We start from the raw sequence: 22,463 nt of genomic DNA on the forward strand, positions 1-22,463 counted from the left end.
GTTAAAGGAGAAGAGAGTAAGTACAGGAAAAGTTATGAAAGACCAGAATTAATGAGACGGAAAGTTCAAGGGATAAGAGAGTAAGGTCAGGTGAAAGAGGAACCGGTGTGAGAGGGACGGTGAGTACCAAATTAAAAGTGTTATATATGAATGCGTGAAGTATAAGAAATAAAATGGACGAGCTTGAGGCTCAATTAGAAATTGGAGAGTATGATGTGGGAATTACAGAGGCATGGCTGTAAGAGGATCAGAGCTGGGAACTGAATATTCAGGGGTATACATCCTATCGAAAAGACAGACAGGTGGGCAGAGGAGGTGGGGTGGCTCTGTTGGTATGGAATGAAATTCAGTCCCTTGCGAGGGGTGACATAGAGTCAGAAGATGTAGAGTCATTGTGGATAGAACTGAGAAATTGTAAGGGTAAAAAGAACCTAATGGGAGTTACCTACAGGCCCCCAAACAGTAACCTGGAAATAAGGTGCAAGTTGCATCAGGAGTTAAAATTAGCATGTAACAAAGGTAATGCTACGGTGGTTATGAGAGATTTCAACATGCAGATGTGGCGTAGACGGAGGAATTAGGGGTAGGGGATGGAGTCCCTACAGGGAAATGTCGGAAATGGTCCAGGTGTATTTGAGTGCCGGATGGAAGTTAGTGGTGAAATGGATGAAGTCAGTGAGTTGTGTGTGGGTGCAGGAGGTAGCACCAATGCAGTTGTCGATGTAGCGGATGTAGAGTTTGGGGATAGGGCCACGGTACGTCTCGAACAAGGATTGTTCGACGTACCCAACAAAGAGGCAGGCATAGATGGGGCCCATGCACGTGCCCATAGCTACGCCTTGTATTTGGAGGAAATGGAAGGAGTCAAATGAAAAGTTATTACGGGGAAGGACCAGCTCCGCTGGGCGGAGGAGAGTATCAGTAGACGGGGATTGGTTGGTTCTCCGGTCGAGGAAGAAACGGAGGGCTTTGATAACCTCCTGGTGGGGGATGGAGGTGTAAAGTGACTGGACATCCATGGTGAAGATGAGGGGATGGGGGCCTAGACAACGGAAGTCCTGAAGCCGACGAAGAGCGTATGAGGTGTCTTGAACATAGGTAGGGAGAGAATTAACCAGGGGGATAGGATGGAGTCGATGTATGTGGAAATATGCTCGGTAGGACACGACCAGGCAGAAACAATGGGTCTGACAGGACCCACAGTCAGGTTTGTGGATTTTGGGGAGAAGGTAAAATCGGGCCATGTGGGGCTGGGGAACGATGAGGTTGGAGGTTTGGGTGGGCAGGGAGCCGGAGTTGATGAAGTCAGAGATAGTGGCCTGGTGCTCGGCTGTGGGGTCATGGTTCAAGGATATGTAGGAGGAGGTGTCTGAGAGTCGGCACGTGGCCTCAGCCTTGCAGAGATCATCGCGCCAGACTACCACGGCACCTCCCTTGTCCACAGGTTTGATCACCCAGTCTGGGTTGTTACAGAGTGAGTGGAGGGCTGTACGTTCAGGGGGGGAGAGGTTAGAGTGAGACGGGGAAGTGGAGAAGTTGAGACGGTTGATGTCCCGCCAGCAGTTTAAAATAAAAAGGTCTAAAGATGGTAGATGGCCAATGAGGGGGTCCAGGGGGGGGGTCGTTGGAGATGGGAGAAAGGGTCATTAATGGGGGAGGGCGAGGACTCCTTCCCATGGAAGAACGCTTTGAGGCGGAGGCGACGGAAGAAGAGCTCCACATCATGGCGGGCGCGGAGTTCATTGAGGTGTTAACGGAGGGGAATCATCGTGAGGCCTCTGCTGAGGACAGACCGTTCGGTATCAGAGAATCGGAGGTCAGGGGGGATAGTGAACACATGGCAAGGATGGGGGTTGGGGCCAGAGGAAGGCAGGTGAGTGGGCTGGGGCCGAGGCAATGTCTGGTGGGGGGGGAAGAGAGGGTATGAGGACTATAGTGTGGGTGGGGAAGAGCTGGGGTTACATGGTTTGAGGGGGAAGGGGAAAAACCAGTGGAACAACAAGACCTCAGTGTCCTTGAACATCAGTCACTGAAAGGTCTGTTTCCAACCTGTTCCCACAACTGTTAGCTGAGATCACAATATCGACAACCACTACATCTCAACAAACAATTTATTTCTATTTTTCGTTTAATGACAAGCCCCACAGAAGCAGGGCATCAAAAAATTAGTGAAAACTCTGAGTGTTCCTCTCCACGGAAATCTTTAGTAAAAGGCGAAAGATTTATACGATCTGAAGAGAAACCAGAGTGTATTGAATAAAACAGTCTGCGCCTCCCCCTCATTCTGCGCTTACCTCTCTACGGTAACGGTGAGCAGAATCATTCATAACCAAAACCACACCAGCAGTGAGAACACCACCCAACAACATGATAACGTTACTTATAAATCAGGGTAGAAGAAACATGGAGAAAACGCATTATAATAATTTCCTTCTGTGCAAAGCATTCTGGTATGCAAACATTAAGTTAAATCCCTCCCTTATTATGATCAAGACACCTCACACGCTCTTTGTCGACTCCAGGACTTCCATTTTCCAGGCCCCCACTCCCTCATCTTCACCATGGATGTCCAGTCACTCTACACCTCCACCCCCCACCAGGAGGGTCTCAAAGCCCTCCGTTTCTTTCTCGACTGGAGAACCAACCAATCCCCATCTACTGATACTCTCCTCCGCCTAGCGGAGCTGGTCCTTACCCTTAATAACTTTCTTCTCCTCTTCTACTATAGATGAGGCTCTCACCAGGGTCTCTTCTATACCCTGTGATTCTACTCTCACTCCCCACCCCCCCACTCGTAACAAGGGCAGAGTTCCCCTTGTCCTCACCTTTCGCCCCACCAGCCGTCACGTACAACAAATAATCCTCCGTCAGTTTCGCCACCTCCAACGTGACCCCACCACTTGTCACATCTTCCCATCTCCCCCCATGTCTGCTTTCCGCAAAGACCGCTCCCTCCGTAACTCCCTGGTCAATTCGTCCCTTCCCACCCGAACCACCCCCTCTCCTGGCACTTTCCCTTGCAACCGCAGGAAATGCTACAATTGTCGCTTTACCTCCCCCCTTGACTCCATTCAAGGACCCAAGCAGTCGTTCCAGGTGCGACAGAGGTTCACCTGCACCTCCTCCAACCTCATCTATTGCATCCGCTGCCCTAGATGTCAGCTGCTCTACATCGGTGAGACAAAGCGTAGGCTTGGCGATCGCTTCATCCAACACCTCCGCTCGGTTCGCAATAACCAACCTGATCTCCCGGTGGCTCAGCACTTCAACTCCCCCTCCCATTCCGAATCCGACCTTTCTGTCCTCGGTCTCCTCCATGGCCAGAGTGAGGACCACCGTAAATTAGAGGAGCAGCGCCTCATATTTCGCTTGGGCAGTTTGCACCACAGCGGTATGAACATTGACTTCTCTAATTTCAGGTAGTCCCTACTTTCTCCTCCCCTTCTCAGCTCTCCCTCAGCCCACTGGCTCCACCTCTTTCTTTCTTCTTCCCCCCCCCCCACCATGTTTTGTCTACCATGTATCAACATTATACTGCATCTGCCATGCATCTGCCCACTCACCTAACTTGTCCAAATCACCCTGCATCCTCATAGCATCCTCTTCACAGTTCACCCTTTCACCCAGCTTTGTATCATCTGCAAATTTGCTAATGCTACTTTTAATTCCCTCATCTAAATCAATAATGTTTATTGTATAAGAAAGAACTCCAGATGCTAGAAAATCGAAGGTAGACAAAAATGCTGGAGAAACTCAGCGGGTGAGGCAGCATCTATGGAGTGAAGGAATAGGCAACTTTTCGGGTCAAGACCCTTCTTCAGACGGAAGGCAAATAGCTGCAGTGCCAGCACCAAGCCTTGCGGAACCCCACTCGTCACTGCCTGCCATTATGAAAGGGACCCGTTAATCCCTACTCTCTGTTTCCTGTCTACCAACCAATTTTCTATCCATGTCAATACCCTAAGCTCTAATTTTGCCCACTAATCTCCTGTGTGGGACCTTATTAAAAGCTTTCTGAAAGTCCAGGTACACTACATCCCCTGGTTCTCCCATGTCCATTTTACTTGTTACATCCTCAAAAATTCCAGAAGATTTGTCAAGCATGATTTCCCCTTCGTAAATCCATGCTGACTTGGACCGATCCTGTTACTGCTATCCAAATACGCCACTATTTCATCTTTGATAATTGACTCCAGCATCTTCCCCACCACTGATGTCAGGCTAACTGGTCTATAATTCCCTGCTTTCTCTCTCCCTCCTTTCTTGAAAAGTGGGATAACATTAGCTACCCTCCAAACCACAGGAACTGATCCAGAATCTATAGAACATTGGAAAATGATCACCAATGCGTCCACGATTTCTAGAGCTACTTCCTTGAGTACCCTGGGATGCAGACCATCAGGCCCTGGGGATTCATCAGCCTTCAGTCCCATTAGTCTACCCAACACCATTTCCTGACCAATGTGAATTTCCTTTAGTTCCTCCATCACCCTAGGTCCTTTGTCCCCTGGAGATTGTTTGTGTCTTGCTTAGTGAAAACAGAACCAAAGTACCTGTTCAACTCGTTTGGGGATAGGATGGAGTCGAGGTATGTGGAAATAAGCTCTGTAGGACACGAACAGGCAGAAACAATGGGTCTGCCAGGACAGTCAGGTTCAAAGATCCTATAGCAGAGCTCTGCTATAGGATCTTTGGTCAGGTTTGTGGATTTTGGGGGAGAAGGTAAAATCGGGCCTTGCGGGGCTGGGGAATGATTAGGTTGGAGGCTTGTGAGGACAGGGAGCCGGAGTTGATGAAGTCAGTGATGGTGCTAGAGATAGTGGCCTGGTGCTCGTCTGTGGGGTCATGGTCCAAGGATAAGTAGGAGGAGGTGTGTGAGAGTTGGCGCGTGGCCTCATCCTTGCAGAGATCAGCGCGCCAGACTACTACAGCACCTCCATTGTCGGAGGGTTTGATCATTTAGTCTGGGTTGTTACAGAGTGAGTGGAGGGCTGTACGTTTGGGGGGGGGGGGGGGGGAGGGGTTAGAGTGAGACAGGGAAGTGGAGGTTGAGGCGGTTGATGTCCCGCCAGCAGTTTAAAATAAAAAGGTCTAAAGCCGGAAGATGGCCAATGAGGGGGAGTCCAGGAGGAGGGCGTATGAAGATTATAGTGTGGGTGGGGACACATGGTTTGAGGGGGGAGGGGAAGACCCAGTGCAACAAGACCTGAGTGTCCTTGAACACCAGTCACTGAAAGTAAGCATGCTATTACAATAAGCAGTGAAGAAAGGGTAATGGCATGTTGGCCTTCATAACCAAAGATCCTATAGCAGAACAAGATGGGTTACTCTCACGCAAACGTGAGGTACGCTCATGGGCGGATTCATGGGTGATTATAGGACACATTTTAGCAACCTGACTCCGCCATCTTGGTCCGCCATCTTGCTCCGCTTTCGCTTTCTTGCTTCCGGCCAAAGATTGGATCCGCAGCGGGGAGAGAGAGTGCGGGGCCCGGGGCAGTGGGGAGAGAGAGTGCAGGGCAGCGGGGAGAGATAGTGCGGGGCAGCAGGGAGAGAGTGTGCGGGGCCCGGGGTGCGGGGGGGATAAGGCGGGGTGCGGGGAAGTTGGGGAGTGCGGGGCAGCAGGGAGAGAGAGTGCGGGGCCCGGGGTCCCTTGGGGGAGTCTGAGATGCGGGGCAGGGGATTAGAGAGGAATATAATGCGGGGTGTGGTATATAGTGTGTGTGAATTTGCAGGGAGGTTTTACAAACATTTTATTATTTAACAAGAATGTTTCTTAACAGAATGTCCCCTATATTGTCAATCACCCTGTCTGAAAAAATAAAAACACTGTTCATTATTGATTTAAAAAACATTAAAAAAGAAATTACCAGAATCAAATTTAATTGTGTGTGTTATATACATTTATATAATTTTCATGTATGTGTGTTTATAAACATTTTATTCTTTAAAAAGAATCAACAGAATTATGAACTAACAGAATTATGAATCTAACCCTAGCGTAATCACGCACAAAAAGTCCCCCCCTGTCAATCACCTTGCTCTGCTATAGGATCTTTGTTCATAACGAGAGTAGTTGAGTAAAGGAGCAAAGAGGCCCTTCTGCAGTTGGTGAGATCTTTGGGTGAGACCACACACCTGGACTATTGTGTGTGCAATCTCCTAATTTAACAATCGAGGAAGGAAGGGGTGAAAGGTCTGTTTCCAAACTGTTCCCACAACTGTTGGCTGAGATCGCAATATCGACAACCACTCCATCTCAAAATACAATTTCTTTCTGTTTTTTGTTTAATGACAAGCCCCACAGAAGCAGGGCATCAAAAAATTAGTGAAAACTCTGAGTGTTCCTCTCCACGGAAATCTTTAGTAAAAGGCGAAAGATTTATACGATCTGAAGAGAAACCAGAGTGTACTGAATGCCACCGTCTGCACCTCCCCCTCATTCTGCGCTTACCCCTCTAAGGTAACGGTGAGCAGAATCATTCATAATCAAAACCACACAAGCAGTGAGAACACCACCCAACAACATGATAACGTTACTTATAAATCAGGATAGAAGAAACACAGAGAAAACGAGTTATAATAATGTCCTTCTGTGCAAAGCATTCTGGTATGCAAATAGAGAGGCGGGGCCTATTTGGAAATAGCTGCCAGCTGCAAGAAACAGGACTGTGAGCCAGTAGAGGCTGAAGTTGCAGGAGTTCAGATTCAGATTCAATTTTAATTGTCATTGTCAGTCTACAGTACAGAGACAACGAAATGCATTTCCCTCTCCAGTAAGTTGGTCAACAAAAATAGGATTTGGATGCGATGAATGCACAAAAACTGCAGGTCAGTAAGGGAACACCCTGAGCAAGTGCAGCCAGAGCACAGAGAACTGGAGGAACTCAGTGGGTCGGTCAGGCAGCTTCTGTGGAGGGAATGGACAGACGATGTTTCAGGTCAGGACCCTTCTTCAGACTGATGGAGTAAGAGGGAGAAAGCTGGAAAAGAGAGGTGGGGACGGGTCAACTGATAGGTGGGTACAGGTGGTCAATAGTCAATTTGTCACATGTGCAACTACACAGTGACATTTATTTTGCATATATAATACATGTGGGCGCCGACATTATTGGCGCCATTATTCAAAGTCCAGTCGTCCCACGCACTTGGTTTACTGGAACATTTCCCCCAAACCAATGTCCCTCTCCTCTCCTGGACCGGTCTCCTATAGCCGACCTGAAGGTGCTGGAGGCATTCTGGAAGAATTACCCTGGTGCACCCTCCTACCGATCCTTGCCACTCACGTCTGACTTCTCCAGCTCCCTCCCTCCTGGTAACATCATCCGTCAACCACGATCCTTCTGGCAGGTTCCTGAACCCGCCGAAGACCACGACACGTGAGCCGGGTCTTGTCGGGTAGCTCCTCTGAGGTCGGGCCTGCAGGGCGGGTTAGCTGGGCCTACCAGGCGGGTGAGCCAGGCCTGCTGGGCCTGCCGGACTGGTTAGCCGTGCCTACCAGGCGGGTGAGCTGGGCCTGCTGGGTGGGTGAGCCGGTCGTGCCGGGCAGCTCTACCAAGGTTGGTCCGCGGCGGGAGAACCGGGCCTACTTGCCGGGAACATCCTGGATCGCTGCCCAGTCAGTGATTGGCAGATGGGTGGAGCAAGTGGCAAAGGCTGGAGGGAAAGAGGGTTTCATATAATGAGAGAAGGGGAGTGAAATGTAAAGCTGGGGGGTGGTGGGGGGGAATAAAAAGGAAATGTGCGACTCAGGGATGAGAGATGAGTTTACGGAGTAGGGGAAAGGAGCAGGGTGTCTGGAGGAGGGTGGAGGAAATGTGTGCACCCGGGGGAGGCCGGCAGGGGAAGGAGGCAGGAAAGGGGGGGAGGGATAATATTTGAAATTGAAAATTCAATGCTTCTACCATAGAAACAAGGAACTGCAGATGCTGATTTATAAAAAGACAGATACTAAGTGCTGGAGCAACTCAGTGGGTCAGGCAGCATCTCTGGAAGACAATGAAGTGTGATGCTTCAGGTCGGGATCCTTCTTCAGAATGGTAAATGTTAAAGCCGCTGGGTTGTAGGTTACCCAAGCAGGATATGAGGTGCTGTTCCTCCTGTTTACTGCATGTGAATGCATAACATATTGTATGGAAATGTCCAAGGCAGAGTCACAGTCATACGGTGCGGAAACAGGCCCTTCAGCCCAACAGGTCCAGGCCAACCAAGATGCCCCATCTACACCAGTCCCACTTACCCGTATTCTAAATATCCACCCACCCACCGACTGAAAAAGTTGGCCACTAATAAACCTACAAACCTGCACGTCTTTGGAATGTGGGAGGAAACCGGAGCACCCGGAGGATACCCATGCGGTCAGTATATAGGAAGCTTTTACTAGGGAGAAGGTGCTTGGGAAGCTGAAAGGACTGAAGGTAGATAAGTCATCTGGGCCGGATGTACTGCACCCTAAGGTTCAGAAATAAGTGGCTTTAGAGATTGTGGAGGCATTGATAGTGATATTTCAGGAATCCCTAGAGTCAGGAGTGGTCCCAGATGATTGAAAAATTGCCAATATTACCCTGCTGCACAAAAAGGTTGCTCCCTTAAGGTTGCCGCAGAATAGTGGGAACTATAGGCCGGTTAGTCTGACTTTGTTGGTTGGTAAGATTTTAGATCCCATTATAAAGGATAAGGAGTACTTAGAAGTTCATGATAAAATAGGCCGAAGTCAGCATGGCTTTGTGAAGGGGATAGATTTGCTGGAATTCTTTGAAGAAGTAAATAGCAGCCCAGACAAAGGAGAATCAGTAGATGTTGTTTACTTAGATTTTCAGAAAGCCTTTGATAAGGTGCCACACGTTAAGCTGCTTAGGAAAATGAGAGCCCACGGTATCAAAGGGCAGATACTAGCATGGATAGCAGGTTGGCTGAATGGCAGAAGACAAAGAATGGCAATAAAGGGAGCTTTTGCTGGCTGGCTGCCAGTGACTAGTGGAGTTCCGTAACAGTCGGTGCTGGAGCTGCTACTCTTCACGTTGTATATTAAAAATTGGATGAGAGGATTGAAGGCTTTGTGGCAAAGTTTGTGGTTGATACAAAAATAGGTGGAGGGGCAGGTAGTGTAGAGAAAGCAGGGACTCTGCAAAAGGACTTGGACAGGTTGGGAGAGTGGGCAGAGAAGTTGCAGATGGAATATAATGTAGCAAAGTGTGGAGTCATGCATTTTGGTTGTAGGAATAAAGGCGTAGACTATATTCTAATTGGGGTGAAAATCCAAAAATCGGAGGTGCAAAGGGTGCTGGTGCAGGATTTGCAAGATGTTAATCTGCAAGTCGAATCGGTAGTAAAAAAAGCAAACTCAATGCTAGCATTTATTTCAAGAGGGCTTGTATGCAATGTTGAGTCTCTATAAGGCGCTGGTAAGGCTGCATTTGGAATATTATGAGCAATTTTGGGCACCATAACTGCGGATGTGCTGGCTCCGGAGGGTCCAGAGGAGGTTTACAAGAATGATCCCAGGAATGAGTAGGTTAACCTATGATGAGCATTTGTTCGCACTGGGCCTGTACTCTCTGGAATTTAGACAATAGACAATAGGTGCAGCAGTAGGCCATTCGGCCCTTCGAGCCAGCACCGCCATTCAATGTGATAATTGCTGATCATCCCCAATCAGTACCTCGCTCCTGCCTTCTCCCCATATCCCCTGACTGCTATTTTTAAGCCCTATCTAGCTCTCTTGAAAGCATCCAGAGAACCTGCCTCCACTGCCTTCTGAGGCAGTGAATTCCGCAGACTCACCACTCTGTGAGAAAAAGTGTTTCCTCGTCTCCTTATTCTTATGAAGAGCGTTTGTTGGCACTGGGCCGTACTCGCTGGAGTTTAGAATGAGGGGACACATCATTGAAACATACAGAATAGTGAAATGCTTGGATAGTGTGGATGTGGAGAGGATGTTTCCACTAGTGGGAGAGTCTAGGACTAGAGGTCATAGTCTCAGAATTAAAGGACGTTCTTTTAGGAAGGAGATGAGGAGAAATTTCTTTAGTCAGAGGGTGGTGAATCTGTGGAATTCTTTGCCACAGTAGGCTGTGGAGGCCAAGTCAGTGGATATTTTTAAGGCAGAGATAGATAGATTCGTGATCAGTACAGGTGTCAGAGGTAATGGGGAGAAGGCAGGAGAATGGGGATAGAAGGGAGAGATACATGAGCCCTGATTGAATGGCTGAGTAAACTTGATGGGCCAAATGGCCTAATTCTACTCCTATTCCTTATGACCTTATGAAGGAACTGCAGATGCTGCTTTACACCGAAGATAGGCACAAAATGCTGGTGTAACTCAGCAGGACAGGCAGCATCTCTGAAGAAAAGGAATAGGTGACATTTCAGGTCGGAACCCTTCAGACTGAAAGATAGAGGGTGGGGGTTCTGAAGTACTGAAGGCGAGAAAAGTCCAGAACAGATTTGTTCTGACAATAATGATACTTTATTATTACTTGTCACAGTGAAATTCTTTGTTTTGTACACCATACACAAAGTATTAAAGAGTCGTCACATATAGAGGGCCGACAAAATTACAAAGTGTTCAATGTAGTCCCAATGGTCCGTCTTTGTTCAAGGCGGTCCCTCTTTGTGCTCTGTCTTTGTGCCCAAAGATTATAGAGGAGCGTACAATATGTTATGCTCCTCTATAATCTTTGTTTGTGCCCGTGGTGCCTCCCACAGGTGTGTCTGAAGAAAGTTTGCACGCAGGCAACTGGCAGCTGTATCTGTGCTGCCCCGGGTTCCTGTTTCCTGCAACACATGCCCATTATTGGAACTGCTCAATGCATCCTAACATTGGCACACAGATTCACACAATGACTCTTTGGCAGAGGTGAACATTCCCAGCGGTAGGGGGTGGTTATGTGAATCTGTCCCAACCTGAATTCTAACCTCTTTCCAAGGCCAACTCTTTCATACACCTGCCCTGATAAGCGTAACCATTTACCTTCAGGGTTTGATGGTTCAACGCGTCTTTTAATTGAGATACATAAACGATTCCACAATATTCACTGAGCTGTGCAGCACAGAAACAGACCTTTCGGCCCAACTTTATCCATCTTAATGCTCTTCAAGTGCCCCAACAGCACCTCCTTCTTAATTAGTATTCTCCACACTGATCTCTCGGTCCTCTGTCCTGTAGAAACAAGGAACCGCAGATACTAGTTTACCAAAAACAGACAATGTACTAGAGTAACTCAGCAAGTCATTCAGAGATGCTGCCTGTCCCACTGAGTGACTCCAGCATTTTGTGTCTCCTTTCACTGTTCTCCATGTCTTTGGTGAAAACAGATGCAAAGTACTTGTTTAAAACCATACCTTCATCCTCCGATTCCAAGCACATCGCCTCCTTTTACCTGCAGTGTCCCACTTTCTCTCTGGCACAACACCAGCCACTGTCCATTTTTCAGCCCCTGTGGCTAACAGTGACACAAATCTTTCTGCTAGAACCGCTTCAATTTCTTCCCAAGCTTCCCACAACGTCCTAGGATAGACTTGATCAGGCCCTGGGGGTTTATCTACCTTAATATGCCTTATGACTTCTAGCACCTGCTCTTTTGTGATATGGAGATGATCAAAGACATCACCATTTATTTCCCTGAATTCCTTAGCTTCCATGACTCTCCCACATTAAATACAGACCGGAAAAATTCATTCAAAAGCTCACTCAGGTTTGGTGGTTCCATACATGGACCACCATATTGATCCTCAAAGGGACCTATTCGCTCTGCCGTTACCCTGCCTCTCCCAAGAGTCAAGAATATTTCATTGTTATATAAACTGAAAACAGAACAATTAAATACTTATTTGCAGCATCAGAACAGGTAAGAAGTAGGGTCTCGACCCGAAACGTCGCCTATTCCTTCGCTCCATAGAGCCCTCCCCCAGCGAGCCTTGGCGATGGCTGCACCGAGCTTCAGTGAATCCCTCAGCACGTACTCCTGCACTGCTCCCGATGTCCTGGATGCGGTGATCAATACAGGGAGGGCCGGGCCACTGATACTAGCCTGTGCCTCCATAGCCATTGACCTTACCGCACGTCACTGCCGTCCAGGTGAGACAATGGTTCATGTCAATCTCCTCTAACTTCATCTCCTACATTCCATGCTCCCGATGTGATTTCCTGTACATCGGTGGGACTGTGCTTACACTCGGCGACCGTTTTGCTGAACACTTGCGGCGGGTCTGTCAAGTGCTGCTGAGTCTACAGTGCGGCCACCTTCGACACCCCTCCGATGCCGTGCTCCCTCCGCCCCTCCCACAACGCGGCGCTCCCTCGTAGCCCCTCCTACAACACCGTGCTCCCACAGCGCAGCGCTACCTCACCGCACGCCCACAGCACGGCGCTCCCTCACCGCCCGCCCACAACACGGCGCTCCCTCACCGCCCCTCTAACGGCACGGCTGCGGGAGACGCCCCGGGGCATGGAGGGCGAGCAAGGGCCATCGGAGGCGAGGGGGCGGTGGTTTAGTGGGCCGCTGGAGACCCTGCAGCAGCCTAGGGCTCATTTGGATCGGGCGCCGCTCGAGATTATAGGATCGCCGTAGGAGTGGCAGCGGCAGGCAGATTGCCAAGTTTTACTTGTACTGGTGGGAGTTGAGTCTGGAGCGGTGTTTGTGGTCAGCAGCATCGAATTAGCTCTCTCCCACACAGATTTACCCGGTCCAGGTGTACTGGGTAAGAACAGTAAAGGTGTCTTGGATTTCATTGAAGCCGTGGGAGGCGACGGAGACCTATGCCAATTTTTGACGACATAGGCATAGACATCCCTATCTTATCACGAGAAGACTGCTTTAGTTACTTTCCAAAACAGACCTTCACAAAACTGCTGCAAAAGCATGGAGGTGCAGCAACAGCAGAAAGACTGGTTTGATTTATGAAGTACTGATACTTTTTGTTTTGTGCCATGCCCTAAAGATGGCGGCCTCTCGGAGTTATGCAGCTGCCGCACGTTCGGCAGCCTCCAAGACTAAGTCCCATGAGTTGATGGGGCGTACACATGGTGTAAAAATGAATTTGCAGAACAACCAGTCCTCTCAGGCCATTCTAGATGCTCTGGATGAGACTATTGGCAGGGAAGCCATAGTCTCAGGCGGGGTGGTCAGTGGGAAGTTTGTATGTATACCAATGACTGCGTATACTAAAGGCGATGGCTCTAGATCTGGAAAGGGGGATAAGGGCGGGCGGTAATTTCACGGCGGTGGACCCATGGGGGGGTCCCGTGATCCCGGTCATTCTGTCCAACGTTCCCATTTTTATTCCAGATGAGCTTCTGCTCCCACATCTTATCAGGCTGGGAAAGGTGCGGTCAGGGCTGACCAAACTGTTGTACAGGTTTGATGATCCTAGGTTGCGGCATATATATACTTTTAAGCACCGTGTGTATATACAGATGGCACAGGGGTGATGCAATGTGGAATTGGATGGTTTCTCCTATAGCATGTTCTGGAACTCGGGCCAATTGCATTGTCATGCTTGCAAAGAGGTTGACATTTGTTTGTCCCAGAACCCGGGCTGCCAGTTCTACCAGTGTCCCGGGAAAACACTGCTGGCCCATCTGGGGCTGCCAGTTCTACCACGGTGGCCAGGGAAGGCAATGCTCCCTTACCCCCACCCCCCCTCCCCCATGTCATGTACCTGTGGCGGCGGATGCCGGTGAAGTGCGTGGGGCGGACGAGGGGAAGGGATGGGAGCATCAGAAGGGGAGGAAAGCTAAGGAAAAGAAGAAGCACCTCCAAGCGGAACCCCTGGCAGTAGATAAACTCGTGCTCGCCTCTGAGCCTAGCCTAGGGAAGCCAAGGACCCTGGAGAGGTTGAGCAGGTAGACGGTAGTGTGGAGGCAGAGGCTTCCGCAATGGAGCTCATTGTACCACTGCACACCAGTGGCTGGACGAGGAGTAGGCATTGGGTCCACCGATACGGACTGCGGCCCTGAAGTCCAGGGGCAACCTGAAGGGGGGGGGGGCCTTCACCCATTGTTCAGGTGGAGTACCCAGAGCACACTACCTCTGAACTGGAGGATGCCTCTGTAGTATAGGCAGCACCTGAGGGTGCTGATGCACTACCCATGGGGGCTGTTCCCCTAGAGAACCGGGCTTAGAGGATGACCAGAGGCAGCCTGAAGGGGAAGACTTGAGTGTGGGGGTGGGTCTCCAGCCTGTGCTCCCCGTTAAGGCAACAAGCCCAGATGAGGGGTGTGCTGCCCCACCGGCTGAGGGAGTAAAGGAGACTCCAGGAGCATTGGCCCCTGAGGGCTACAGTGAGGTGATTCCCCTGGTGGTGGAAGCCGGGGACTCTCTGGGTGACGGTGCTGGGGCGGGTACCCTGGGCAGGGTCGTTTCGGATTGTGTCCTCCGGTCAGACTCCAGACAGGCCCACTCACTGCCAGAGCTGGAGATTTCCTCCGACTTCACTGTCCCCAATCCGGTTACAGAGGGCGGTAGGAGCGAGCGAGAGACTGGACATTTATCAGGCGGCTTGTCGCAGTCAGAAGTACCAGTACCTGGTCAGACCTGGCGGGATCCATGCAGTCCACTTAAGCCATTCTTCAAAAGAAGGGGAAGGAGGCGGGTTGTGCGAAAAACGAGCAGTTCCAAGAGCTGTTCTAGGCCCTAAAGAGAGGGCAGAAGGGGCGTGGGGCGACTCCACTCCATCACCGGGTGCTGGTAAAAGATCCAGTGTGCATTCAAAATGAAATTCACTATAGCCAGCCTGAATATCCATGGGGGCAGGGGATCTCTCCGTAGGTTTCACCACCTCTGGGTGCTCAGGGATGGGAGGTATGCCGTGGGCTTCTTGCAGGAAACGTACACTGTGGCTAGTGGTGCACCCACCTGATCCCTGGAGTGGGAAGGGGGGTCTACATGAGCCATCTTAACTCCAATTCGAGTGGAGTGGCTACCCTGTTGGCCTCATCTTTCCAGCCGGAGATCCTCAAGGTGCAGGAAATTGTACCAGGCTGGTTGCTGCATGCCGTTATCAAATGTGTACGCCCCCAAGATCGGCACAATGCAGATGCGCCTAACCCAGGAGGTGACTATTTTCCATCGACTGTGGGGATTTTAATTGTATCCTCAAGGCTAGAGATCGCTCTGGCGTTCAGCATGACCCAGCAGCAGTGAAGACATTAAGGGAGCTGGTAGACTCTTTTGAGCTGGTTGATGCACGGCGGAATTTCCATCCTGACTCTAGTGCCTTCTCGTACAGGTTTGAGGGTGGTGGTTCCCGTATTAATCGCTTGTACAGTGCCGTGCTCGGAACACTGCCAGATGCGAGTGGACTTTATCCCAGCGCGCAAATGGGCATTTTAATAACCGGCTGCTGGAGGATCACCGATTCCGGGATTCTTTCAGGCAGTTCTGGGCAAAGTGGTGAGAGGCAGGGGCGTTTCCTTTCCTTAAGGCAGTGGTGGGACGTGGGGAACACCTACGTCCGTCTGTTTTGCCAGGATTATGCGAGGGGGTCGACCAAGGGGTGGGTCTCTGAAATCGGAGGGCTTGAGAGAGAGTTGCTCGACTCGGAGTCTCGCCTGGGTCAAACTGGTGGAGTACCAGGCGAAGAAGGAAGCACTGAGGGACTTGCAGCTTCGTGAAGCAGTCATTAGTGTATTTTGGTTATCATTAATAATGAGGGTTATCATAAATGATAAAATTGAGGAATGTTAATATTGACCAAATTGAAGACACTATAATATGGAGGATCCCTGCATTTGTAAGGTTTGCTTAACCTTTGTCTGTGGAAAATTACAGGCTGTGAATGGCGCCAGCCAGTCTGAGCCCTAAATTGATATTCAGGATGGGGAAAGATCCAGATGTCCTCCCAATTGATAAAATGTATGAGGACACTGCAAAAAAACTTCAAGGTGTTGTATATGCATTGCTTTGATTGGATTTCTGCAAAGGGATTGTAAATAATGTTAATAATGTTGCAGGACAGTTATCCTGCTGTTTGATGATTGGCTGAAGTGTGAATTGTTTGTATTGCCAGGGTAAATGTTGCATTATTCAGTTAGCTGACATCCTTCCGGAAGCTTCTGTAGAAACATTGTTTTTAAACTTTGTAATTGGGTCGAGGAACTGCCAATAATACCTTAATGTAATTGATATGTGTGGTTGGCTTGTAAGGGGCACCACCCCCATAGGCCCCTCAGGGTTCGTTGACCTATAAAAGGTAGCCCCGACTAGGATCGTTGTCGATCTTCTGGAAGAGCGCTTGGGACTGCGTGATCTTTTTGTAGTGCCTTCTTGCACGAGGCTGAAGGGCTTGGCCAGGCAAAGACAAGGATCAAACCCGCAGTGGTTTAGGTATTGAATAGGGGATTCGTTGTTCGTTCAAAAATAAGTTTAGTTGGTCCAGTGCTCGACTCAGTGTTTTACTGAACTAGACTAAGGGTGGTAAACTTTAGGAGCATATTTACAGTTGCAGCCCGTTTGACTATCTGAAGGGGCTGCTCAAGTATTGGTTGCATTTTAGCCCCATGCTCCTGATATTTGGGCACCCGGTACAGAGGGGGGGGGGGGGGGGGGTCGGGCAATTTGCTCCTGGCCAAGATGGCTATTCGCAGGTCTAGGAAGCGGGTTGTCGACAGCCGCACTAGGGTTGGCTGGCTGCTCCTTTCCCAGGCCTACGGTGTCCAGGGGGACTTAGGAGGCCTTCCATGAACGATGGTCGCCGCGGAAGGTCGAGTGTATTGTTGTTAAGTTGCCGATATATTAATTTGATGACTGTTTGTTTGTAAACTCGATAAAGCCAATGTGTTAATACTGTGTTTATTTTCTGAATAAAAGTATTTGTATATCAAAAAATAATTTTAAAAACTGCACCGTACTCCCTCTGCCCCTCCCACAGTGATGGACATCTATGATGACACGTTGCCCAGCCCCACCTCCTCTCCTGGCACATCACCATGGCGAGGCCCCACACGCTGGCCGCCAACAGCAAGGCCTTGGAGCAATACAGAGCGGGAGGTGCGGAGGGATAGCCGACTGCTGCTGCCCCCAACCTATCCAGAACAGTCACGGGCCAAGAGCCTGTTGACCCTGGCCCAGCTGAAGGTGGAGACTGCCTAGGCGCAGCTAGGCCAGAGCACACAGGAAGACCGGCAGGGCCTGGAGCTGGAGGCTGCAGGCAGTGGGCAAGGTACAGGAGCAATGGACCCAGATGATCCGTTTCTCGCAGATGATGTCCAACCTGCTTCCAGGCAGCCTGGTCACTGGTAGATGACTCCAGCTAACGTAGTTGGGCCAGGTCCCAGTTGTAGAGGCCACCGACATCTCCTGTCTACACAATCTCCCAGACCTCCCTGGAAGTCTCCAAGCACCCGTTGGACCCAGGCTCCCAGAAATCATGCTGGAACCTTGAGATGTTGTCTTAATCACCTCCTGCACCATAAAACTGACACTGAGCAGCCAGGTAGTTGAGGGTGCAGGAGCAGCTTCAGGCTATTTCCTTATCCTCTGCCAAAGAGGCAGAACCTCAAGAATTCCCTGAAGGGGCAGCGAGCCTAATGGACAACAGGGATTAATTAGCGAGGGCACAGAGGCAATAGGCCAGCACTGCATACAGCCCAACCAATCTTTTATAAAGCCACATCATTACTTCCTGACTCTTATACCAAGTCCTGATCTCTGAAGGCACAAATATCATATGCCCCTTTCATCACTCCTTTTACTTGTTTTGCCACTGTAAAGGAGCTATGGACTTGGATAATAAAAATCCCTCTGTACCGCGTCTTTAACTGTATACCTTCCCTTTACATTTAAATTTCCAAAGTGCAACACCTCACACTTGCTCAGATTAAACTTCATCTGTCATTTCTCTGCCAGTTTCTGTAGCTGATCTATATCCTGCTATATGCTTTGACAGCCCTTCCCCACAATCTGCAACGCCAGCAACTTGTCATCTGGAAACTTACTAACCAACACCTAAATTTACTATGTAGTTTATATACATCACAAATAACCTAGCCCAGAGCCCTGTAGAACTCCACTGGTCCAGACCTCCAGTCAGAACACCCTTCCACCACTACCCTCCGCCTTCAATGGCTAAGCCGGTTTCAAATCCCTTGCGGGAAGGAACTGGTATAAACCGAAGATAGACACAGAAAGCTGGAGTAACTCAGTGGGTCAGACAGGTGAACTTCTCTAAAGTAGACATACCTTGAGGAGATTTCACAGTAGGGCAAACAGAATGTACAGGAAGGAACTACAGCTGCTGGTTTAAAAAAAATGTGCATCAGCTTCAGCCTATCATAAACAATAGGTGCAGGAGTAGGCCATTCGGCCCCTCTAGACAGCACCGCCATTCAAAGTGATCATGGCAGACTGATCATCCACAACGTACCATGAGGTGCTTTACCATATGCCTTACTAAAATCCATGTAGACAATATTCATTGCCCTCTCATCACCAGTCACCCCAAAAAAGCTCATTACATAGACATAGCCTGCTGCGGTAAGGCCATGCTTACTCTAAATTATCTTCCAAATGAGAGGCTTGAGCAACGTGGTGTAGGGAAATGCTTTAACCAACAAACTTTCAGTGCCATACATACTTTGCTAAAATGGTACAAATCATGCTTATCAATGACCATCAGAATGACTTGTGTAGCTTTGTCTAATTGATCATGGTCTACCTTGGGTCAAACTAATTACTCCAGCTGATTTTGAAATGCACATCCAACTAAACCATAAAGTAGTAACTGCAGGGTCAATTGTTTTCAATTATGTTTCAAGAGCAAAATAAAGTTTTATTAATGCTAAACTAAATGTCTTTATTCCATCTGAACCACAATATACAATACTGAAACACTTGAATGCTTTTATGCAACACAATCAGTAAATTGTGAAAATTGTTTAATGTTTAACTAAACAATTTATATTACCCATTACTGATTATATACAGACACAATCACTCAGGAAAAAGAAAACATGTTCTTTGTTGACACTTAAATGAGGCCAATATGACCTAGATACATTTTACAGATTAAGTCTTAAATTTTAAAATGCTTTTGACATTTAAATCACCTGTACAATACATCTTGCAGGTTTCATTCATTTCACAAAAAAAAACAGAAGCTGGAAACGTCAGAGTACTTTAATTTTGTGTTGAAAAATAAATTACAGGATATAACTTTAAAATGCAACAGAAGATAACCGAATTTCACAACTAACATTACCAATGCTTTGCAATAAGTGGTGGGATTGTAATGCTCAAGGCAGGTAATTATCACAAACATATCAAAACCTCAAATTTAATGCATTCTGATGCTTACATCACTCACAAATACAGTCCTTTACATTAACTGCACGGAGCCTACCACTGTACCAGATTTTGCCATTAACTACAAAAACTTTGATACAAAATTTGGTATTTATATATTTATATTTAATATACATGCCCCATCTCTATAATTTGATAGAAAATTAAAAATAACGCAGTGTGCAGGCAAATGCTAACCGATAACTATGGGTAAGAGTTCTTTGTGGACGGAGTGATCGCCATCAGAAAGAGAAAATTAAAGCACATTGGATGGATTTATGGCAGTAATGAAGTGAAGTTCCCCGTAGTTCAAATGTCACTGATTCACAAGGTCCTCGGGTTTTGATCAGGAGCAAGGCAAGCCTCACTCACTTTCATCCAACAGTAGGTTTGTCCACAACATAACCTGATAATCTGGCTAGTTTGGATTTGCAGTGTAATACTGGTAATTCAGGCAAAGCATTAACAAAGAGAGAAAATGCAGACTGGTTTCAAGCTTTACTATTCATCACCATCTCCATTTATCTGTACTGAACACTATGATGCACCTCAGTCTCTCGCACAAATCCACCAATGGTGACCGGAATAAGAGATTCAACTCGTGTACATGAAAAAATTAACATTCAAAATTAACTTTTAAACTCATCCCCGTACTTTCTTGTTTAGTCATGTAATTCACTCTACCAATTATAAAAATCTTCTGTCAGTTTCTTCTTTCTTCAGATCTTTGTGGCAGCATGAGGTGAAGTTGGGACTTTCACTTCAAAATCTATGCAGACTAATTATAAATTGACTCACCAAGTTCATAACATACAGGCAACACTCGACAGCATGAGGCAAGTTGGATTGTCAGTTTGTCTTTAATTTGGCATGCTGGGAGGCCTGCTCGGTCAACCCTGCTTTGATGGAGTTTGCTACAGTTTGCTTTATGTTCTCCTCCATCAAATTGTCACTCAGTGGCTTCAACATCTGTAAGGTGGGAATGTTAAAAGAAAAGGGGAGACTTAAAAACAAGCAAGTAACCGACAGCAGCAATACCATGACCATCAAAACTTCCCCTAATAAGGAGCTTTGACAATAAAAGGACACAGGAAAAATGGAATGGAAACCAAGTTCAACCCTGACTGGTAAAGAAAAGTTAAGTGAAAAGTATGCTAAATCATGGCTTGTGCAATTGTGGCATATATAATACAATGGATAACAAGATTTTTTAATATATATATTATATATATATATATATAAAACAAATTTTAAAATGTCAATGGTCTTAATTAAGATGCATTTACCACAACTCTTTCAAGTCAGTGTCTTGTAAGTCACTTGAAAAGAAATAAGCAGCGCTGCACCCTATGTTGAGTTAGCCATATACAATTTATAGCTTGCCGCACAGCCAAACCCTGATCAGTTCAGCACTGTACAGGCCACCGTCCACACTTCCATCCCCATCCCAAGCAATGAGAAAGCACATCTAGTTTTTCTTCTTGTTGTTGTTTGATGATAGCCTCAGTGTAGATGTAACAGAACGATGGATCACTTTATTTCGAGCTGAAGTGAACAGCTTGCTTAATACCTAGAACAAGGAGTTGTTAGTTAGTGAGCACCAAAGCACTTGATTTCTCAAAAAAAAATAATCGATGGGGACAATTAAAATATTGAACAAGTTTTCCAGAAAACAAATTTTCACCTTCTTTGGACTCCTCTGGATTGCAAGTAGAAAAGAGAGAAAAAGGCAGTTAGTGTACAGTGACAGTATAGACAAGATTTAAAAGTCCAGGAACCAAAGCTTAATTTGAAGATCCCAGATCAGTCTGCAGAGCACAAAGCAGCCAGGGGGAGAATCTGTTCTATTTATCCCAGCACAGAAATATTGATTGAGCTGCCCAAATCAAGTTTTCTTTAAAAAATTCACAACCCCCTCCCTAAACTAAACAGCAATAGTCTATGTACTTTTACTTTATTGAACTTTCCTTTGCTTATTTGTTTTAAGTGTAGAGTTTGCAGACCTGTTGTGCTCCTGCAACAAAGAATTTCATTGTTCTGTTTCAGTACACATGGCTATTAAAAAACAGTCTTGACCCGGTTTTGCCTTTCAATGAGATCAAAGCAGACCTGATTACCCTCCTGCATTCTCATCTTTACCGCAGTCCCTTAATACTTTAACACAATGCAACTAATGACAAATTTGAAATTATCAGTTGTTTTAATGCCTAGTAATGTTTGCAGAGTTCCAAATTTCATGCTGCAATGAACTAGGAACAGGCCCTTCAGCACACAATGTCTATGTTGAAAATGCTAACTTAATCTAATTTCATCTGCCTGCACATAATCCATATCCCTCCATTTCCTGCATATCCATGTGCCTATCCAAAAGCCTTAAATGACATGATCATATCTGCCTCCTCCACCACCATCCCAGGCACCCGCCAGCCTGTTTTTTTTAATGTCCTGCACATCTCCTTTAAGCTTTGCCCCATTTGAATATAGAATCCAGGCATATTTAAACTTACAAGAGGCTCAGAATGAAGAGAATGGGAATATCTGTGATTAGATGGGTACCAAGATGGAGGACAAAGAATGGTGCTAACCAGGAGAGGGTGCTAGAGCCTTGTTAATGGCAGCTAATCTGTCTGGAAGAGAAATAAATATTTGCTTGAACTAAAATACAGAACACAGCAGCTGCATGAAATCTAAAATTAAGGAAAATATTGAGAAACCCCAGCAGGTGAGGCAGCATCTGTAGAGAGAAAATCCACATCAGAACTGGCCTGGCCTAGGCAAAATAAAAAACTGCAGACCATGAAATTCATATAAAATGCTGGAAACACTCAGCACTCAGGTAGTCAAGATTGGAGGAAATACATCGAAGTCCCTCACCCTGAGCATAGGATCGCCCCAGGGTTGCGTCCTCAGCGCCCTACTGCACTCCCTGTACACACATGACTGTGTGGCTAGGTTCAGCTCCAACTCAATAATCAAGTTTCCTGATGGCACTGTGGTGGTGGGCCTGATCTCAGACAACGATGAGAAGGCCTACCGGGAGGAGGTGGCTGATCTGGCACTCTGGTGTCAGGATATCAGCCTCCTCTTGAATATCAAAAAAACGAAGGAGCTGATTGTGGACTTTAGGAGGGCACATCATCCGAGGACGTACACACCATTGAGGATAAATGGGGATACTGT

At 47.5% G+C, this 22,463-nt stretch overlaps 1 protein-coding gene and 2 non-coding genes across 6 annotated transcripts in view; all 3 read right to left on the bottom strand.

Annotated features, from left to right (window-relative positions):
• Positions 1 to 2,137: 2,137 nt before the first annotated feature.
• On the bottom strand, positions 2,138 to 2,251 carry LOC129699907 (U5 spliceosomal RNA). Its single transcript, XR_008723947.1, has one exon. It is a non-coding gene; the product is annotated as a U5 spliceosomal RNA (small nuclear RNA).
• A 4,046-nt stretch (positions 2,252 to 6,297) lies between these two features.
• LOC129699908 (U5 spliceosomal RNA) lies at positions 6,298 to 6,411 on the bottom strand. The gene has a single exon (XR_008723948.1). It is a non-coding gene; the product is annotated as a U5 spliceosomal RNA (small nuclear RNA).
• A 12,449-nt stretch (positions 6,412 to 18,860) lies between these two features.
• The window catches only part of atl2 (atlastin GTPase 2), a 44,539-nt gene continuing 40,936 nt past the window's right edge, over positions 18,861 to 22,463 (bottom strand). For 2 of the 4 annotated variants that reach the window (XM_055639341.1, XM_055639338.1), the window contains exon 13: positions 18,861 to 20,252. In XM_055639341.1, the coding sequence (XP_055495316.1) occupies positions 20,133 to 20,252 (120 nt within the window). In that variant the 3' untranslated portion in view covers positions 18,861 to 20,132. Of the gene's footprint in view, positions 20,253 to 20,569; positions 20,854 to 20,967; positions 20,983 to 22,463 lie in introns of all 4 variants that reach the window. The other 2 variants (XM_055639339.1, XM_055639340.1) reach the window with 2 other exon arrangements.

The sequence above is a fragment of the Leucoraja erinacea genome, chromosome 8 (genome assembly GCF_028641065.1).
Source record: "Leucoraja erinacea ecotype New England chromosome 8, Leri_hhj_1, whole genome shotgun sequence".
Taxonomy (NCBI): domain Eukaryota; kingdom Metazoa; phylum Chordata; class Chondrichthyes; order Rajiformes; family Rajidae; genus Leucoraja; species Leucoraja erinaceus.